At 35.9% G+C, this 21,061-nt stretch overlaps 1 protein-coding gene across 1 annotated transcript in view; it reads left to right on the top strand.

Moving 5' to 3' along the window:
* LOC113225907 (small G protein signaling modulator 2-like) overlaps positions 1 to 20,532 on the top strand; it is a 60,170-nt gene extending 39,638 nt beyond the window's left edge. Inside the window, exons 4-20 of the mRNA XM_026458374.1 lie at positions 223 to 337; positions 2,218 to 2,324; positions 3,846 to 3,970; positions 8,526 to 8,662; positions 10,364 to 10,461; positions 11,290 to 11,428; positions 11,739 to 11,926; positions 12,029 to 12,173; positions 12,287 to 12,446; positions 12,576 to 12,765; positions 12,956 to 13,496; positions 14,160 to 14,320; positions 15,109 to 15,233; positions 16,760 to 16,939; positions 19,196 to 19,322; positions 20,093 to 20,243; positions 20,444 to 20,532. Coding sequence (XP_026314159.1) covers positions 223 to 337; positions 2,218 to 2,324; positions 3,846 to 3,970; positions 8,526 to 8,662; positions 10,364 to 10,461; positions 11,290 to 11,428; positions 11,739 to 11,926; positions 12,029 to 12,173; positions 12,287 to 12,446; positions 12,576 to 12,765; positions 12,956 to 13,496; positions 14,160 to 14,320; positions 15,109 to 15,233; positions 16,760 to 16,939; positions 19,196 to 19,322; positions 20,093 to 20,243; positions 20,444 to 20,532 — 2,778 coding nt within the window. The remainder of the gene's footprint in view (positions 1 to 222; positions 338 to 2,217; positions 2,325 to 3,845; positions 3,971 to 8,525; positions 8,663 to 10,363; positions 10,462 to 11,289; positions 11,429 to 11,738; positions 11,927 to 12,028; positions 12,174 to 12,286; positions 12,447 to 12,575; positions 12,766 to 12,955; positions 13,497 to 14,159; positions 14,321 to 15,108; positions 15,234 to 16,759; positions 16,940 to 19,195; positions 19,323 to 20,092; positions 20,244 to 20,443) is intronic.
* The last annotated feature ends 529 nt before the right edge of the window (positions 20,533 to 21,061 follow it).

Here is a 21,061-nt window from a genome sequence, read left to right on the forward strand (position 1 = left end):
CGATGGTGGTCGTAGCTTAGACATTGTAATAAGAAACAATTATAAAAGGCTCTTGATACATAAAATGTTATCATACACCAATGATATAAACACAATAACATATTTATTTCAGCATGAAAGTTCTTTCGGACATTAAATTTGAAGATTACCTTCTCTATTTTTCGACGAAATGTTTTTGAACAAATAATTTTGTATCTCTGAACCTTATTTTCTGCTGATCAGGTTCAAAGACACAGGATGTCAGCGGGAACAACCACACCGCCTTCGGTGCGAAGACCTATCCTCAACTTCAGGAGGAGTCTCAACACATCTTCTGATGACGGCAGCGTTGTTACGTGTATGTATTTATTATTGCGAGGGACCCATTTGTCTGAACTGGTCTTAGGATTTCCATTTAAGTTTTTTTTAAAATTAATAAGTAAGTGCGCATTTCACGTCTATCTCACTTGATGGAACGTGACGATGAGGTCGACGATGGAGCATGCACACCCAAGTAATGCCTATTCACTCTCGCCTTGAAAAAGCAGTTATAGCGTTCAGGGAATAAGTCAACAGGCAGGGAATTCCACTCCATAGCCGTTCACCGTATAAATGTCGAAGCGAAATGCCTCTTGCGAATCCATGGAATATCCAAAAATTTTGTTCTTTGATAGTATCTGCCGTACACCTACACATAGTATTGTGTACTTAATGATGCTTTCCAGTAAGTCTATATTTGTTGGCCATTATGCCTATTTTTATGTTAAAGAATGCTGAAGACATTGAAATATGAAACCTACAAAGTAATTGTCTTACGAGTTATTATCAAAGAATCCACCTGTAGTCGATTTTGACAAGAAAATATTTTTCTACAATCATAACATATAGTCACATGTGATCAAATACAACTACTTTTGACGTACGATTATTCGTCAAAAGTACTTTTATTACATAAAAGTCATAAAACGGTCGTTCTCGGACTAGTGTTCACTGTCTAATTTCCGTGGCAATTTTTATTATTTAAATATTCAAGTATATTATCGTGTAATTATGAAATAATATTTCGCGATAAAAAATCAAGTACCTAAATAATAAAAAATTCCACGGAAATTAGGTAGGGAACACCTTTTTTTATCTCAGGGAAACGCGTTACTTAACCTAACCTACTAATTCTGAGAATGACTGGAAAATGCTACATAAAAAAAATATAAGTATGTGAAATTTTAAAAGTTATCGACTAATTTCTTTCGTAGGAACATCAAAACTTGTAAAATTGTCATTTTGCGGATTACCCCAAGGTTGATATTTATCCTTCCTTCTGCCCTCGAAGTTGTAATATAATAATAGAGTGCGTTTTTGTGTCTTTGTACGTCTTCGTGGGTTATGGCCTTACGAAGTGCCGCGTTGCAGTTATGGCGGCGAAGGTACAAGGCATCCCTATCACACATGGTCATAAAAAATAATAAGTGTTCATGTTTTCACCACCATGTGGTCTACATAAATATTTAATATACGTATCCATAGGTAAAATTAAAAAAATCTAATACTAATAACACACACACTCATTGGACTAGGGAAACCCTGTATCGCGGGTGCCATGGACACATACATAGCCAACCATAAATTACAGCCAAACTCACGAGAGAAAAAAATGTAAACCATCCAAATATTTCTGCCCGGCCCGGGAATGGAACCCGGGACCTCTGCGTGGCAGACCAGCATGGTAACCGTTCGGCCACGGAGGCAGTTCATCTTGTAAGGATTTGTTGTCTATCATACATATTATATAAAATCTATATTGTCTTGACGACCTCTGTGTTCGAGTGGCTTGTGCACCGGTTTTCATGGTGTCGTCATCTGTGAGGTCCCGGATTCGATCGCCGGCTCTGGGTGTTTGTGGTACGTCGTTGTTTCCGATTTCCATAACACAAGTGCTTTAGTTACTTACTTTGGGACCGGAGCATCGTATATGATGTTGTCTAATTTTTATTTATTCATTTATCATTTATTAGTAAAATTCTCACAGGACATGCATTGGCGAAATCGCCATTTTTTTTGTATAATTTTTATAATAATATTAAACTACCGTACATAGTTATTTTTACTTGACATTGGCAAAATCATTGATTATTTCGATGGAGCCATAACATTTAAAAGAAGAAGAAGAAGAGGATATATAAGTTCTTGTTCAACAATATAAAGTTTTATTATTTTGTCTTATAAACTGTATTGGTTTAGGTACAGGTAGCGTGGGAGGTTCAAGTGCCAAGGAATATGTAGAGAGTCTCCACCAGAACTCCCGAGCAACCTTGCTTTATGGCAAAAACAACGTGCGGGTACAACCGGTAAGGCTGCAAAATTTTTTTTTAGAATATCAAGTGACGGGACGAACAAGTCGTGCGCCTGATGGTAAACTGTCCTGTTCAACCTGTCCAAAACAGTTGCAGTGCCACTCGGAGCTTTAAATCGCAAAGATCTGAGGGGCACTGCAACTACGCCTGTCACCGTGAGACATACGGTGACAAGTCCTATGTGCCCGTGATGCGTCCAACAACCTGCAGTACTTTCCTGGACGAACTCTCTCACACGGAGCTCTACGGCTGCAAAAGATATTTAACAATATTAAACAGAATTATGAATTCGCAGAAGAATCGACATAGCTTATAGAAATAGTAAAGAAAGGACGGTTAACAGGTTTTTTCTATAACTACTTCTAGAGTGTTCACATGACACATGCATGTCTCTAGTGACGACTTCAAATCGGAAAACTAGATATGGATCGACCAGTTACTGACCTCATTACGCCGCGGAAAGCTGTTTGATATGAGCAGCACATGACTATTCAAGTGGCTCGCGATTTCGTCTGCGTAGATACGAGTAGCCTGCAGTACTACTTACTTGAGAAATGTTTGGTTCTCCATGCAATATTTCATCCCCCATCTCATCTGCTAGGCCCCATCTATCTCTATACTAAAATTCATCAAATTTGATCTAGCGGTTTACGAGTAGGTGTGAAAACGTAACAGACAGAGTTACTTTCGCATTTATAATATTATATGCGGTAAGTTAGATCGAACAAAAATTATTGTCTAACCAAATCTTGTTCTAAATCTAATTTTCAAGAAGCTCATCAAATTCAACTCGTTTGTCTGGGGTCGCTCGCAGACAAATTGCTGTTAACGAGACAATGACTCCCATCTTTTGATTTTAGTCGCTTTCTACCAACATTTTCCTACTTTAGTTGTAGTGTTCGGGTGATATTGAAGAGTGAGCAAGATCAATAGAAGCGTACTTACAGTTTATTCAATCAACAATGTACAACTGCCGTTGAAAACAGCACAAACAATAACAAAGAAAAAGGCGCCAAAAACAAATACTTTTAAATTTAAAATTTCAATTTAAAAGTAAAAAGACTGTAATAATATATGTGCAAAAAAAAATTGTAACGATTGCTGTGATTCGCTACACTTACTTTTATAGAGTTTGACAGTGTAATTTCTTCATCCGTTTATTTGTTTATGATCTTATCAGCCACGAGTGACGAGACATGAAAGGAGTAGTTTGATTTGGAAATCTTTTGCGTATTCGTATCAGAACCACCAAAATCATAAAAACGACCGTTATATAAAAAAAACATTCTCCTCACTTTACGATCCAATTATTGAATTGAACGCTTCACAAATATTGCATTATTTACACATTCTAGCAACCGAAATTGATTTTTAGTGGTTTATAACTTCACAGCTATAACTCTCCTAAAGGCATCTCGGCGACGCGGATACCAAGTCTTATTACTTTTGATATTTGATACTATACTACTAGGCTTGGAAAGGCCCGAGTGTTGTGAAATTAAAATTGTTTTATAGAAAGACGTCGAGGAACCAATGCCTGGATACCTGAGTCTGCATCAGACAGCCGCTGGGCTCGTCATCAAATGGACTCCCAACCAGTTAATGAATGGATACGCTGAGAGCGAAGGAGTTGATAAAAGGTACAATTGATTACTGTACATTACTTTTGAAACTGAAGGCTTACTTTCTTGATTTTATGACGTACGTAGTCTATTAATATTCATTTCAATTTTAATAAATTTATTTTAACGCTGACTTAATTTTTACACCACGGCTAGGCTTGGCTGAAAGAGATATCTTCTAGAGATAAGCTCACATTTTATATGCCCTTTGTAACATGTGTTTGAAGTGTTTTTTTCTTAAAGAACTTATAATTTTATTAATCATCGAATAAAAAAGCTGTAGTATCGTTTGACCTACTGCCTCACAAGCATATCCAAGTTTCTCGAAATTTAGGTGCGAACTTTAATATGAAATTTACCATAAGCCTAACCCATCGCATCAGAGGAGACCCTTGCAAGTGGATAATGTGACCGAAGCGCTAAAGGGCCTTTTCTCTGTATGTCTTTTTTCACGTCTATGTGTGAAAGAGTGCCTGTGTAAAGCCCTCAAATGCCTCTCCAAATAAATAAATTTTCAATATTGTAAAAGTAGACGCTGCGTTAATAAGGATTTTATAGTTCATAAATTTTCCTAAGGTGATTTATCAAAACGTTATTTTGTTTTAAAAAAATTGCATAAAGCTGGGTTCTTTTTTTTAAGATCGTCTAATTGGAAAACTGTATTATTTAATGCGAAATTGACAATCCACGTAACCCTTGATTTAATAAAGCCACATATGATCGTACGTCTTTTATCACTGAAAGTCATAATAACACAACAAATTATGTACGTGTGAAATTGTATAACTCTTCTTTTTAAGTATATTATAGTTATTAATTATAACATAAAACTAAAATTTAATTTATATTAATTATAATTTAAATTAATTGTAATTTCGTTTGTAGAATCTTGAAACCTCTACTGAAAAATAGTTGTTTTGCAGATGTGGCCTAACAAGACCACAAAAGTAATAATTATTAATTTGACTGCGTATTTTAATTAATTTGTTTGATTCTTAAATTTAAAAACCTGACATTTAAATACAATTATGTATATTGTTAATGAATAAATTACTGAATTAAATTGAATTGATGATGCTGCATTTTTAGATTGCGTCTTCTAAATGTCATTAAGTATAATTATCTCTTAGCATAAACAATTTTATTTAGGAAATAGCAATGCTATCTACAGAATAAATAACTAAGCTACAGGCCTAGAAGTTAAATGAAAAAAAGTGCCAAAGGAAGTTACTTGTCTACGCTTTTAAATTATCAATGAAATTGTTTCTTTATAACATAATTTCACATAACAACAGCTGACTTTTATTCCCCACATCCATTATTTGTTTATTAATAAATAAATAAATAATTTATTTATTAACATTAATCCTAAAATATATAAAACGTTAACCCTATTTATTAATGAAAATTATACCAATCTTTGATAGCATTAAGTTAAACTATAACAATACATATTGTTATTATAGTTTATAAAACTACATACTTTTTCCTTTCTATTCCGAATTACGGTCCGTTCTGTTTTTCCTATATCTTTGTTTCTAACTTTGACATGGCTAAATGTTCTACGCAAAGCCATAATACAAAAAAAAACACAGTTGACTAATTTTGTAGGCACTTTTTTTTTTTGAATATATCGTCGTAATTATCCCGTGTGCAGCGCGACAAAAATGTTACGTAAACTGTCAATCCTCCCGCATCGCGTAGCTGCCTCAGGAACCGACTGAGTGAAGCGGTAGGCCTATTTACAGAGTGTTTTTTTTAAATGGGACAGTATGGTGAAATCCGAAATAATAATAATAACACACACTCTCAACATAGTCCCGCACTAGGGAAACCCTGTGTCGCGGGTGCCTTGAATACACACAACACAAATTACACCCAAACTCACGAGAGAAATAAATGTAGGCCATACAAATATTTCTTCCGGCCCGGGAATCGAACCTGGGACCTCGGCGTAGCAGTTCGGCATGGTAACCGTTCTGCCACGGAGGCAGTAGAAGATTTATTTATTATTTTTTTCTTCCCGTACAACAAAATCATACTTATAACAAACTTGACTCTATTAGTATTAAAAAAAATTGTCAACATTAATTTTGTATGAGAATTATTTTATGTAATTTGACCAACTTCGGTTGTCCCGATTTTTTCGTTCCAATATAATGAAATGATCCCTTCATGAAACTGAGTCGATTAGCACTAAAAAAAATGTTGATCAATTTTATTCTTTATTATGGTCAACTCGCGCTTGACCAAAAAACTGACTATGGCAACATTGTTTTCACAAAAAAGTCTTAATGGTTCTTAAGATAGTTTCCTTGTATCTTCTATGGTTTCGAATGTCCCCATACAGTCCCATTTAAAAAAAATTGTACGTGCAGCATTAAATCAGCAAAATAAAAATGATATAAAAAAATAAAATTAATCTCAATTAATAATAAATAGTATTAACCAAGGTTTAATATAAATAAAGAATTATTCAATTAAACTTTTGTTTTCCATGAAGATTTAAAACGCAGTTTCGTAAAGTTCAAAGATATTTAAATAGAACTTGTGACTTAAGTAGTCTTATGTAGCCAAGCTTTCATTATGAAGCAGCTGGTCTAATAAAGTGTTAAGTTAGAAATATCGTCAAATCAATAAAAGCGTCTTATATCTTGACCTTCAAATACAGTCTTTTGTACTTATCGGTGTTCGATAAATAGATTCGTGTGCTTCCCAAGAGATATAACTACGAATTGACGCTGAAATTACATTCATATATTTCGTTGATTGATACTGATTACTTACCCTTCTGTTATGACTTGTGTAGTGCCACACTATTTTGCTCTGTATTACTAAGAAGCTAAACTTTTTTTGTATTCTTGTGCATGCTTAGTGTGTTGTCTGATCGAGTAGTGTTGTAGCTTTCTCCGTTGCCACCTAGTGCATTCGTCCGCCTGCCAAAACACCTGTGTTATGTGCAGTGTGCAGCCCTGCACAGTGTACAGGATTAGATGTGCTGGACCTCTGTGTGCTGATTGGTATGTTGCTTTTTTATTTGCTACCTTAACGCATTAATGTATGTAGCGAAATTACAATACATTTTTGAGCACATTACGCTATATCGATATCTCGATTTTTCGATTTTCTGTTATTTTTGTAAACAGCCATTATTTACTTATTAATATTATGTTCCCCGAATTTCCTAAAAAAAAATAAAGGAACAAAAAAGAAAATTCGAAAAAAAAACAAAATAACGAATTTTGTGAAAAAAAAGAAACAAAATAAAAACAGAACAGGTTAAAAAAGTAAGTTGGCGTAATATTCATTGGAGGTATCGATTTGGTATGGTGTGACGGGTTGGTAACCGCAACTACACGTCTAGAGGTCTATTTTGCTCGTGAACTTAGATTATTTTTAATATGGCAAAATATTCTATAGTGTTATTGATTTTTATGTATTTCTTATGTAAAATAGGAGACAAAGGAGCAGACGAACCATTTTATAGGAGGTTGAAAGAGAGGTTGAAATTTTTCTATGATAATCGAATTTCGCTACGTACGTATTGTGTATTAATGTTCGTGAATGTGCATTGTACTGATTTTTGCTCTGTTTTTGGATCTCAATAAGCGCAATTTTTATTTGGAGACATAGTAGTAAAGTACGGAAAATGCTTATTTACCTTATTTCAATCTTATTATTATTACGCATCCGCCCTCCAAGAGACAAGAAAATGAAATTCTCATTAATTACTTTTACTTATTGCTACACTTAATTTTACGAGCTTACCAATATCTAATTTTAACAAAAATAATGTTCCAATCACCGTCTTCGCTCTGTGGACTGCCGTGGGTTCATAGGACGCTACCGGTAGTAAAAAGTTATCATTTAATAAGACAAGTATGGTAACTCCATACAAACGTAGCTGCACGGCTTGTATATGTGCGCGCCTGCCGCACGCGTCGTATACGGATGCAGACATTCGCATAATCTCGCGGGGTACTCTGGTTGCATAAAACTGGTCGTCCTAACGCTCTTTGTACGAGTTATCATACTTGTCTTATTTTATACTACGACGTAACCCGCGTAGGTCCGTAGGACCATGGACTTTTCATTATTAATTAATTAATTAATTATTTATTTCATTTTTCGTTTAGGATACAGATCATAGCAAACAATGATAACGATCGCGACTAGTACATTGATATTGGTGAATTTTTTCTCTGTTAGTGTTGTAACCAAACATTGTAATAATAATAAGGCAATATACTCATAGCCCCGCACTAGAGAAACCCTGTGCCGCGGGTGCCATGGACACACACGTAGAGAGCCACGAATTACACCCAAACTAACGAGGGAAATAAATGTAGGCCATACACATATTTCTCCTAGGCTGGGAATCGAACTCAGGACCTCTGTGTGGCAGTCCGGCATGGTGATCGTTCGGCCACGGAGACAGAAGTGTTTTTGATGCCATGATGTGAATGTAAAGAACGAAGAGTCGCCGCACTGGTGTTGTTCACGGAGCCAATACGATATTGCACATCGATTACTTCATTGTCATCATCTCAATTTACAACGTGTCACGTTTCAGCGTTTACTGGGCAATGTCGCTGCAAGTATGCTTATGGGAGGTGGTATACGTCCACGTCCATCGGTCTCAGGCTAGTGACGCTCTTATCCTGGTTGGTCAGGATGGGGTGCAACGGCCTCCTATACATTTTCCCAAAGGTATGCTTGATTATATTAATTTTGATAAATTGTCGCTTAAATGCTAAACCTCCGCATCATAAGGAAATTAAAAAATGTTTTTATTGCAAAAATGTGTTTAAAAACGGTCAAACTTTAATACTACATTAAGACACCTAGCGATTTGGCATTATAAACAACGGCATTACGCAAATGCCTGTTTGGCATTTTGCACTTTCGTGGCTAACTTTTGAGCTAACAGTCCTTTTGTGAGTTGTGTCACGGTAATCATCGCAAGCGCACGTCGCTATTAGGAAAAAGTGCCATATCGCAAAAACTCCCTCTGAATTCAAAGAAACTTATGGTCTAAATGAAACAATATTAAAATGTTACAAAATTAGGTGGAAAACTTTGATCGCCTCTCCTGTAAAAGTTTAGCATTTAAGCGACGAAATGTATAATTTTGATAAATATCCCGAGGCTAATGACGTCAGCAAAATTAAAATATGGCGGACGTTGGGTTTAGCTCTCTATAAAAGACATCAACGGCGTTACATTTTACGATATCGTTTTATTACGAAGGTATAAGTTCCAACTAGGTAACTTATTATGGCTGAAAAACAAGCTTTTCCACACTATATATTTTTATTATTTTTTATTTATTGCACTTGTCAATTTACAATTAAATTAACAAAACAAAACAGTGTGCATAAACCTATACAGATTGTGCAATCGTCATCTACATAATATAAAAAATTTAAAATATATTAAATATTATTGTAGGTAACTTAACAATATGTCCGTGGCAAATATACGTATAGTAATCTATAATTACCATGGTTGAGTTTGTGTCCATTCAGATTTTGTTGGACCTCATACCGAATGGCGTTCTAAAAACTAAGAATGAAAGTATATAAATAACATAGTATTAATTAATATAATAATCATAGTAAGTAAATGGGTAACCACAGTTAAACATTTTTTTTATAAGTAGAATTCATCTTAATCATGAATAATTAAAAAAAAAATGTGGTTTTGTTTTAGTGCTTCTATATTTCTAATCTCTAATCACGTAAATCACTTTAGTTATAAAGTTATTCTACTAAATGAAATAAAATTTGCAATGTAGGAAGTGTGATCACCTAGCGAACTATTTTTGTGTTTATTATTGTGCCGTTATTATAGAGGGTATGGTGATTTTTTATTTGTTTACGTAAAAAAAATATAATTTGCTCAAGAAATTTCATAATACAAATAAAATACTAATTTATTTAACAATATAGTGATCTGCAACAAGCACATAAAGACATTCGTAAAACCTCTGAGTCTGTAGCTCAGCTCGATAAAAGCGCTGGCCCCGGTGTAGCAACACGTGTTGGTTCGAGTAGTATGTACTAATTAATGAACATTAATGAACTAATCGAGGTCTTAGGTTTTCGCGATTGTTACATATGCGATGCGAAACTATTTTTCGGGTCTAAAACGGGTATATTTGTTTTTTTTTTTCAAACGTTTTGTTCTTTATTTGAAAAAACGAATATAGGCGATTTAGATCCGCTACATTTCCCATTTATGAACTAATTGCAACTTATTTCTTAAAAAACACTAGTTGAGCTCAGATCGAAATTACGTTTCTCAAATATTATGCGTAAAAGAAGTTTTGTGTATGTGTGATACATTCACGGGTTGAGTCTTCTAAACAAAATCAGTGAGCTAAAAGTAACATTTTGCTTATTTTTTCAGGTGGACATTTGTTATCATTTCTAAGCAATCTCGAGACCGGATTGCTGCCACACGGTCAATTAGATCCACCGTTATGGTCCCAGAGGGGGACTGGAAGGGTCAGTATATGTTTACAAATGAGTAAACACCTTTTTTGTGAGTGTTTTTCTTTCCTTTTTTTCTCACCTCAAGCGGAAAGTTAGAATTCCCCGATTTGGAAAGACTTAGCGATATACTATGTAAGTCTTATTCATGTAGTAAATGAACGTAACCAGTTAAATATAACTATTTGGTGCCAACAAGAACGATCTTGTAGTGTATTTACAAATTTACGAGAAACAGAATTCGTCGGCTAAATCTGAAAACCTCGTACTTAACTTTATTTTTAGACGAAATCCCTTTTTACTTTTCAAGCGCAATATCGCGCTTGATTAAACGCTTCTATAAATAAAAGCGCTGCAGTGCCTATTAATTTTCATACAATATCTGGAAGCGTAATCGCAACGCCGCTGTCGTGTCACGCGCGCGCTACTTTTGTAATAACAGTTAGTGAAGTGAGACGTAATGCGTCACAATTGTCCCACTGCAATACTTCTTTAAAGCCAACAGTTCCCGGATCTCGGCTCCGGGTTAACATGGATACGGAACACCCTCTGAGTCATAAAAACTTTTTTAAAGTAAATGGTTTGTTTCTGACTACTACCTAGCCCCGGAGCAAAGACAAGGTCTAACGGTCAATTTAACGACTTCGCCCAAAAAATTTAAAAATATTCAGTCACACCTTAAAAGAAACTCAGGTTTTATATGTGCTCGGAAACACGATCGCCAGCCAGGGAATAAAAACATGCAATGACTTAGTGGTAAAAGGTGAAACCAAAACATGCCGTAGAAATAAGTAAATATATAAGAAAAAGTCCTAAAATTTGATGAAACAAACACTTTTACAGGTATTTGGTCGGGGCAAAGCACGTCGGCGACCGATGCCAAGTCTTTGCGAAAGTGGAGAGACGGAAGAGGCCGAATGGGAAGAAGTCGCAGGAGACTACGTGTTTCGCATTGTTAACAATGCCATTACTGATAGAGAAGGTAAACTAGATGGTGAATTTTTTTCAAACAGGAATATCTATTAAAAAATATGACTCACATAAGTAATGCAACTTACTTAACACCAGCTGAAATTAGATAAAGACAAAGGCCGTTTTAGTAATCATTCGAGGAAAGTGTTCAAAAAGTTTTAGCATCATACTGTAAGTTTATTGTTTTCAGTTTCGTTTGTTCCTCGCGAATTTTCAAAACGTATGATTAAAACTTTCGAAACGTTATTTGCATTATTTATAAATATGAATATAAACAATATTTGAAACACAAATCCTCAAATTACTTAATTTTCTTCCAGCCATGCGCCATTCTCTTCTGGAGAGAGTAATTCAGTCTCCTCCACGTACACCTCGTCGTCCGCTAGCCTCAACTTCTACCACGTCTTCAGATTCATCTACGATGTCGGTGGACTGTCCTCCATCGGCTGGTCTTAATGGTCATCCTCCATTGACACCAATACCGCTGCACCATCCTATAGTGGAACAAGTAAGACAATACCATTTAAAATGAGGTTTTGCATTAACTTTGAAACTCTCATTTACGTATCACTGCCAGTTACCGGTACTTATTATTAATTTTTAATTTCAGTCTGCATCAATAGAACTAGTCTGTAGCACAATGCGACGTCAGATAATATCGCGAGCCTTCTATGGTTGGCTTGCCTATTGCCGCCACCTGTCTACTGTTCGCACACATCTTAGCGGCCTTGTCCATCCTAATATTATTCCTAAAGGTAAGTTCTCTTGTAATATGTGAGAAAATAAAATTGTAAAGCTCATAACCATGTTTGGATGATTTGGGAATTAAATGTGTTTGGACATTATGCCAATGTTCTTGAAATTACAGACAACGCTGAAGGCGGTCTGACAGAGGAAGTGTGGAAATCAATGACAGATGAAAACGGCGCAGTCAATGACAAAGACGAAGTCTACCGGCTGGTTTACTACGGCGGTGTACAGCATGAAATTAGAAAAGAAGTTTGGCCATATCTACTTGGATATTATGAGTAAGTGAACTTTTCAAAACAAGTAAACCAATAATCTAATATTAAACGGTAGACGATAACTAAATTTTCTTTTCTTGTGTAAAGCAACAAAAATTTTAATCTTAATATAATATAATAAATTATTTTCAGATTTGGTTCAACAACAGAACAAAGGATCGAACAAGATACAGCGTATAGACGTCAATATGAAACGACAATGTCGGAATGGCTTTGCGTTGAGGCGATAGTGAGACAGAGGGACCGCGAGGCAACAGCTGCATCGATAGCTAAACTGTCTGAAGCATCAGGAAAATTGAAGCCTGTGGAAACAGAACCAGAGGTAAATGTTATGTACATTATTGCGACTATGAAATTATTTGGTAACGTAGTAAATGTTCTAAAATTGTTGTAATATATTATGAGTAGACATTTAAATAAGAAAATTAATAAAATTTTATAAACACAATTTCTCTAATCCGGCAATTGTCTTCAAATACGACCAAATGATAAAGATCATGTTTAATTTTCAGGTATTTGAAGATGATTGCAGTGTCATATCAGACAATCCACCAATAGTATCGCCAGAACCCAGTGAGAATGATCAGAAGAAATTAGAAACGAAACCAGTTCTATCTCGAGCACCGAGCATAGACGAAGTAGACAACATTGAGATGGATTCGGAGAAAGAAAAAGAAGGAAAAGTTAACGGAGAGACTGAGAAGGGTGATAACGTAGATTTAGACAAAGATGTAGAAAGTCTTAAAGACTTAGAAGAAGATGAAGAAATTCATATAAAGAGTGTTGTAGAAAATCCTGATTTAAGAAGAGAAAGCATAGCAGAAATCAAGAGACTAGCTGAAAATATCGTTCAAAAGGGTGAAGGAAGAGGATTATTGTGCAGCGTGGATAGTGCGAATATGAATCTTAATGGTAGCGACATGAGATCATCTATTGACGAGCAACAAGAGAGTCAACCTAGTCAGCCCAGCGAACAACGCACAAGTGTAATCGTAACGAACCCCTCAGTAGACTTGGCTGCTTCAGGTTCTCCAGCATCTGAAGGAACTACTGGTAAGATTTTAAGAAGTTCAATTGTCGCTGTCATTGTTTCGATAATAAATTGTACTTACGACATTTTTTCTGCTTCATACGAATAAAGGTAATAGTATGATTTTGAACAATTTAGTTACAATACTAAATAGCCCAAATATAACTTAAAATTTATGTGCAGATTCCACTAGTGCGTGTTTATATATTGACATTTTTTAATTTTAAAATAACTTTCTGTCGGGTGCACGTACGATAGTATTAGTTACTTTATCTGGGGATCTAAAGCAAATCCCGTGGATGTATATATAATCCACAGTTCGTTCCCATGCCTGACGGCAGCCGCTTTGGCGTTTGCACGACAGAATCGTTTGAAGCTGCGATTGTCTGTTGTCACATTTTTATCGTGACGTTTTATTTATCGTTAGACGACTGTCGTTCTAGATCTTCCCATTGCCACGACAGTCTGTCGTCGTGACGTCAAAACAGTGAAGAACGACAGTTAATAGTGTTGTTCTATGAGTAAACAACTTCATTTAAATATACAAGCCACGACACTTTACACTGCACGACTATCGTCGTACATGTGGGATTCCGTAGCGATTCTCAGCTTTAAGTAAAAAAGAATAAAAATAGTAAAAATTAACTGAACGCCTTTCCCTTGTTAAGGAAGGAATATTGTTACAGCCAACGTGAGTCCTGCGCGTAGTCCGCTAGGCGTCGTGCGAGAGGAGTCTCAGTCGGCTGGCGCATCGTTTGATACTTTGGAGCCTACCAATGATCCTCGACCTCCGACAAATAGGTCTAATTGCGCATCACCTGCAAGCTCTAATGGTGGAGTTTATTCTGTGAGTAATGAACAAAAGAAATAAGGCGTTAATTAATATACAATCTAATTTTTACACTTAATGTCGATATTGTACTATAGTGTCGGCATACAGAGTGTCATTTATGACAGTATGGGGAAATCTGAAACCATAGAAAATACAATTAAATTGACCTTAGGACGTAGACATACTAAAGTTTTTAGACGAGCGTAAGTTGTACAGTGAATAAAATGGATATTTTTTTTTTGGGCTGGATTGATTCAGTTTTATAAAGGAATCATTTCATTGTATTGGGATTTCATTGTATAGGACGAAAAAATCGAGACAGCAGAAGTTGGTCAAATTTCATAAAATATTTTTTCATACTATATGAATAAAACTGACAGATTTTTTTAATGCTAATTGATTCAGTATCTTATAAGGATGACTTCATTGTATCTGACGAAAAAAATTGGGTCTGCAGAAGTGGGTCAAAATTTATGACAAAAAATTTTTCGTACATGATCACCCTGTCACCCTGTGTGCGATACTGTGTTTCCCTAATATGGGGCTATGAGTGTATGCGTTATTAGTATATAAATGATTACCATATATGAAACGAATTTGGCTAACTTTAGATCCCCCATCGTCTGTATGCATTTCATGGAGTTTTTGGCACTCTGTATGCATTTCATGGGCACTTTTGCGCTGACAGACAGCCTCATTTTTTGTAATGAATTTTCTAATCTAAAGCTGTACAATATCAAATTCGTGGAATTCGGACAATAAGTTAAATAAGTCATTCAAAATTCATTACATTATTATTTTAGATTGAACTGGTAGACAGCTTTGCACTGAACTTACATCGCATCGAAAAAGACGTGCAGCGATGCGACAGGAACTATCCCTTCTTCACCGACGAGAATCTTGATAAACTTAGGAATATTATGTGCACGTAAGTTTCTCCACATTGCTTTTGCCCTTGTGATCCTATGTGTTTAGCTACCGATTTGTACTGTCGTTATAATGTGTATTTACTGGCTAATATTAAAAGTATTACGTACTCTTGGTATAAAAGGGTTATATTTGCAAAATGACTTTTCAGGAGAGAAGTTCAAACATTCTATGAATAAAATTAATCTAAAACCTTTGCACACGGCGTATTTTATTCGCGCCGCAGATGCGCTGTAGTGAATCGATTCAAACACGTGCAAACATCGCGTTGCAAACAAGAAGCTTATGTACTCCACTGGAGATTACACTTACAATTTCAAGTAGTTGCTTCATTTCAAAAACTAACTGAAATTAACAAACAAAACTACAATTAAAACTATTTCTTATCAAAATGCGCTATACATAACTAAACTAAAAGCGCGTCGTCGACGCGTATAAATTACGCTGTGTGTATAGACTCTTAAATAGGAGAGATATAAAATTTGACATATACGTCATTTCGACTCATCCGTAGAACAAAGATCTATGTGTAAGACTACTTGTTCTCAGGATATAGTACATTTCGTTCGTTCCTTCTTCGCTGTGGATATCAGATCGACCGTTGTTCGATTTTATATTTCCGAAACGAAATAAGTATATAATATAAATTATCAAAACACCTTTACATAGGCCTTAGTTTGAATAACGAAATTATTCTCGTAGCGTACTTATTCTCTTTTTGCTTTATAATCCCTCGGACTCTGTTCTTCGGATGAGTCGATTTGTTTCATGTAGTACCAATGTATTTCATGTCATAAAAGCACCTATGACGAATGAGCTATACTAAACCAATTCAAATATCTAAAAAAATATAATCATCATTTCGTTGGGGATAGTGCAAATCCGCGTAAGGTAAAAGGCGCGTATCTGCACTAAATCAAATTCCACAGGAAAGGGATTTAACGTTATTATTTTGTTATTTCAGTGGCTACAACTTTCATTTTCGCACAGTAGACATTAATTTATGTTGTACTGATAATAATAAATTCCCGTAAATCACGCTAATTTGGTTGCCACGACATTTACGCGTGTTTGATTTGATTACTAAATTACCGAAATGGAAACTCATAATCAAATGCTAATTACGCGTAATCACACTATCCCCGACGATTTATACTTTAATCCTTATGATATATTTTGGTAGTAGTAGAGCTTTTTGTAAAAGAATTCGTCTAGGGAAGTACTGCCACCATACCTATTTCTGCCGCCAAACAGTAATGTGAGCATTGCTGCGTTTCGGTTTTGAAGGGTATGGGTGCTTGTAAAGCTACATAATAATATGGCCCTAGTCAACTTTACGTTACTTAGTCCGTTGCGATTTGAAGCTCTAAGTGGTACAGCAACTGTTGTGAATAAGCGTGTCGCTTATCCACGATAAAAAATATTCAAAAACTTCACATTGTAAAAGCTTCGTTGATAACTAAAAATTTTCGAGATATAGTCCCAAAATATTTTTTTACGACTGATTCACAATAAAATGTTCTACAGGTACGTATGGGAGCACCTAGATATGGGTTATATGCAGGGCATGTGCGACTTGGTGGCTCCACTTCTCGTGATGATGCATGACGAAGCCACTGCGCACGCGCTCTTCTCACGCCTCATGAGTCGCGCTACGGATAACTTCCCCTCGGGACAAGCGATGGATGCACATTTCGCTGATATGAGGTACATAAGGCCTTGGAATACATACCTCGTACTTGATTTTTATGCAACTTTTCAGGACGAAGGTAAAAATTTGGTGCAAAATATTGTACACGCAGTATACGTAGCCTAAATATTATCGTGGATATATTCTGTTGTTCATTGAGCGAATTCGTAAAAGTGGTTTGGTGAGTTTTGTGTTACCATAATAATAATAATTAAGAGTCATAAATTTGCTATTATATAAATCAAAGTGGAATAAATGAGACTTGTTGTCTACACTTTCGCATTATGTACAACCTGTAATGATGGCTGTAAGTTGGAAATAAATAAATGTTTCTAGTTAGAATTTAATCAGAGAAATATACTGTCCTCCTTATCATAATTAACGTAATCTACATTTTTAACGAAATCGAGTTATCAACATATTATCTGGCATCAGCAAAACGAGATCTACAACCCTATAACCGGATTTTTTATATCTTATTTAGTTCCTGTTGTATTGTAAGGCAAATTCAGTGTAATTTACATTTTTAATAGTACAAAAAATTTTTAGGTGTAATGTATGGAACGTTACTAAAATCAAATTCGTTAGTTATGACAAGGAGGGCGATATAATTCTGGAGTTCTTGCCGGGTTCACGAGTCTTTCACTTGCGTTTTTCGTTTGCTTGCGCGACTCGTTTTGCGCATACGCAAATCACGAGTCTGCTTGCTTTCCGTTGACTTTTTTTGGGTTGCGTGAGTTTGATATCTAGGAAGCTTGAGATCTAGCATGCAAGCAACAAGGAACGTTTGCGGAGGACAGCACCACTGGCCAATCACACAGCAGCTGGTTCGAGAGTGTCGACAACCCAAACAAAGGCAAGGCGCCGCGCACGCGCGCAAGTCTCTTAGCAATGCAAAGCGGAAGACTCGTGAACACTTTTGCGTTGAAGGCAGATTTTTCTACGCCGTGTACCCAGCCAACGCAAGCAAATGAAAAACGCAAGTGAAAGATTTGTGCACCCGGCCCAAATTTTGCGATTGTTACGCATAGGAAATGAAAAAAATTTTTGGATCTATAGTCTGTCTTTTTTGAAGACAGAGCAAAATGACAGTTCATTGCAATGATATTATACCTGGTTCATTGCGTAAAAATGTTGCCGGCTTCCGAGCAGCTAGTGATTGCAGTCGATAATATACTAGTGACTATCGACTGAATATTGGTCACGCTTAAGGAATAAATAGCCGAATGTTAAATTTCAATCATCCTTGACCCGTTTATTCATCCAATTACTGAGCACATGTTCATTGGATGTATGGAGTACTGCTGCCACCTTTGGGACGGCTCTGCCCATTACCAGTTAGCTGCCTTGGACTCGATGGAGCGAAAAGCGAGTAGACTTATTAATAACAATTCTCTTGTGGAATAGAAGCTACAAATTCTCGACCATCGCAGAAAAGTAGCTTGCTTGTCGGTTTTCATCGGATACATTTCGGGGAGTGTGCGCAGGAACTTTTCAATTTAGTTCCACCTTCACCGTTCCTCCTTCGGTCGACGAGAAGGTCCGGAGCAGTCCATTCTTATGTCGTTGACATTCCACCTATTCGCACTAAGCGCTTTGCTTCCTCCTTTCTGATGCGTACGGCAAAAGACCATTCCTTTGCTCTACCGAAAAGTACTATTTGGGGCTATTCAAGGCTACAGTGAATTAGCATTTTTTAGGCGAACGCGTTCCATCGTCGGTCATATCGTCGCTTAACATCATGTGAGATTGTGGCCAAGCGTGTGTCTATTATATATTAAAAAATACTGTATTTAGAACTATGTTTATGAAGTATACAAAGAGAAAACGTATGTTAAAATTTTTTTTATAAAAATTTAAATTGATAGTAGTAGGCCAACTGTCAAAATAGGAATAAAGAAGGTAATAACGCAGTTAGTAATCATTATCATCTGTCGTAACATTCACAATTTAGTCATTTTTGGCAAAATCTTATTTTTCTGTCACAATCTATCGATAAAACTATCGAAAACAACTCATAACTAACTATTTAAAATTTTATGAAAACTGGCAGTCCTTCTAGTGTCATTTTACTATGTCTTCAAAAAAGACAGACTATAAATCACGTGTTTTTTTTAAAGAAACCAACGTTTCGTGCCCTTAGCAGGTCCTATGGCTACAGGTGACATTTTTTGTGGATTAGTTTACACAATCATTTCTTTTTGCTTGACGGAGTATGCAATCACTACCACAATCAGTGCCGTGACCATGCGCCTTTGCTTGTTTGTTACCAGGTCGCTGATTCAGATCTTGGACTGCGAGCTGTACGAGCTGATGCACGCACATGGCGACTATACGCACTTCTACTTCTGTTACCGGTGGTTCTTGCTCGATTTCAAACGAGAGCTGCTGTATAAAGATGTGAGTGTTTTCCTTATTCTTTACGGTAACTCGTAAAACTGACTGACTGTCGCTGTGGATGCAGAAGTTGCTGCAGTAGAAGAATCTTCACTAGGTTAATCGGAACCATAAAGAACTATCGACCCTAAACGGATCGTCCCAATAGTGGTCTATATCGACCTCAGGGAGCCTCTCCAAATTTTGGCTGTCCATAAATGGAATAATTCACATTACATAGATGGTGTAATTATGTACTTTCAATAGACATATAAATTAAATAAATTGTAGAAGTTAACATTTCACAACAAACAAGATATAAACCCAGCAACCCCGAGAGTTTCTTGCTCGATCTTCTCAAGGGAATTTGCTTTACGATTTACGATTGCGTCGTTGCTTCAAGTCCAGTCGGATCGCAGGATTTTTTTCGATCGATTTTGTTTGATCTTTTATCAATAATAATAACTAACTGGTGAAGTATTTTCACAAAAAATAGACAAATCCTGATATTCGATAGAAAATTAAATAAAATGCTTTCTAATTTTCGGTATTTTTTACTGCCTCTGTGGCCGAACGGTAACATGCCGCACTGCCAGGCAGAGTTTCTAGATTCGATTCCCGAGCCGGGAGAAATATTTGTATGGCCTACATTTATTTCTCTCGTGAGTTTGGGTGTAATGTGTGGTTGTCTATGTGTGTGTCCATGGCACCCGCGACACAGGGTTTCCCTAGTGCGGCGCTATGTTGAGTGTGTGCGTGATTATTATTATTATGATTATTATTTTTATGTGAAGGTATTCGCCGCATGGGAATTGATTTGGGCAGCGCGACACGTGGCCTCTGAGCACATGGTGCTGTTCATAGCGCTTGCATTGCTAGAGACTTACCGTGACGTCATTCTCGCCAACGCCATGGACTTCACGGATATTATCAAGTTCTTTAATGGTAAGGCATCAAAGAGGTCGACCGAAATTTGTTTGTATCTTATTAAAAAATCGAGGAATTTCTGTGCCGTGTGTGCGTAAAGAATAAACTTGTATCTAGAATATTCAGAATTATTATTATACTTATTTCATTCATCAGGACTTGAAAGTTGAGAGGTATTTTATTTATATTTTGTGTATATCAGCTTTTTTTTTTTGCAGAAATGGCGGAAAGGCACGATGCCGCAGCTGTCTTATCTTTGGCGCGGGATCTCGTGTTGCAAGTACAAACCTTGATTGAAAATAAATAAAATAACATGTAGAAAAAAAAAACAAATTACAATTTATTTATGATGTAGTTAAAAAAGTAACAATCAACAAAAAATAAAATAAAATAAGACTTTATTTTGTGTTAAAAAATCAGAATGAAATTTGAAGAGAGTGGCAAAAAAAATTGACGACATGATAATAAAATTTCTCTTAATTAAATTCTGTAGACGTAGTGATGAATCGTTATACTATTTTAAATAATGAATGTTAAAGAAAATATTGAACGTTGACATAAAGGATCCTTTAATAACTAATGTCCTGATTAAATAATAGGCTCAATTATTTGCGGTAAACATAGTATAATAAGACCGAGCGGGTTGCCATTGCTTAGCACATCAATGCCTACACTTCACTCGGAGTGTAGGGTTGCAACGTTATTATTTTAATTGTACCTGCAGGTTGTAAACATAATTTGAAAAAATTAAGGTATATCACAGTGTGTATATTGACATAACCTTTGCCAAATGCAATACTTAAATATTGATATTAAAAAAATATATATTACGATAG

Source organism: Hyposmocoma kahamanoa, unplaced genomic scaffold (assembly GCF_003589595.1).
Source record: "Hyposmocoma kahamanoa isolate Upper Pololo Valley unplaced genomic scaffold, ASM358959v1 180, whole genome shotgun sequence".
Taxonomy (NCBI): Eukaryota; Metazoa; Arthropoda; class Insecta; order Lepidoptera; family Cosmopterigidae; genus Hyposmocoma; species Hyposmocoma kahamanoa.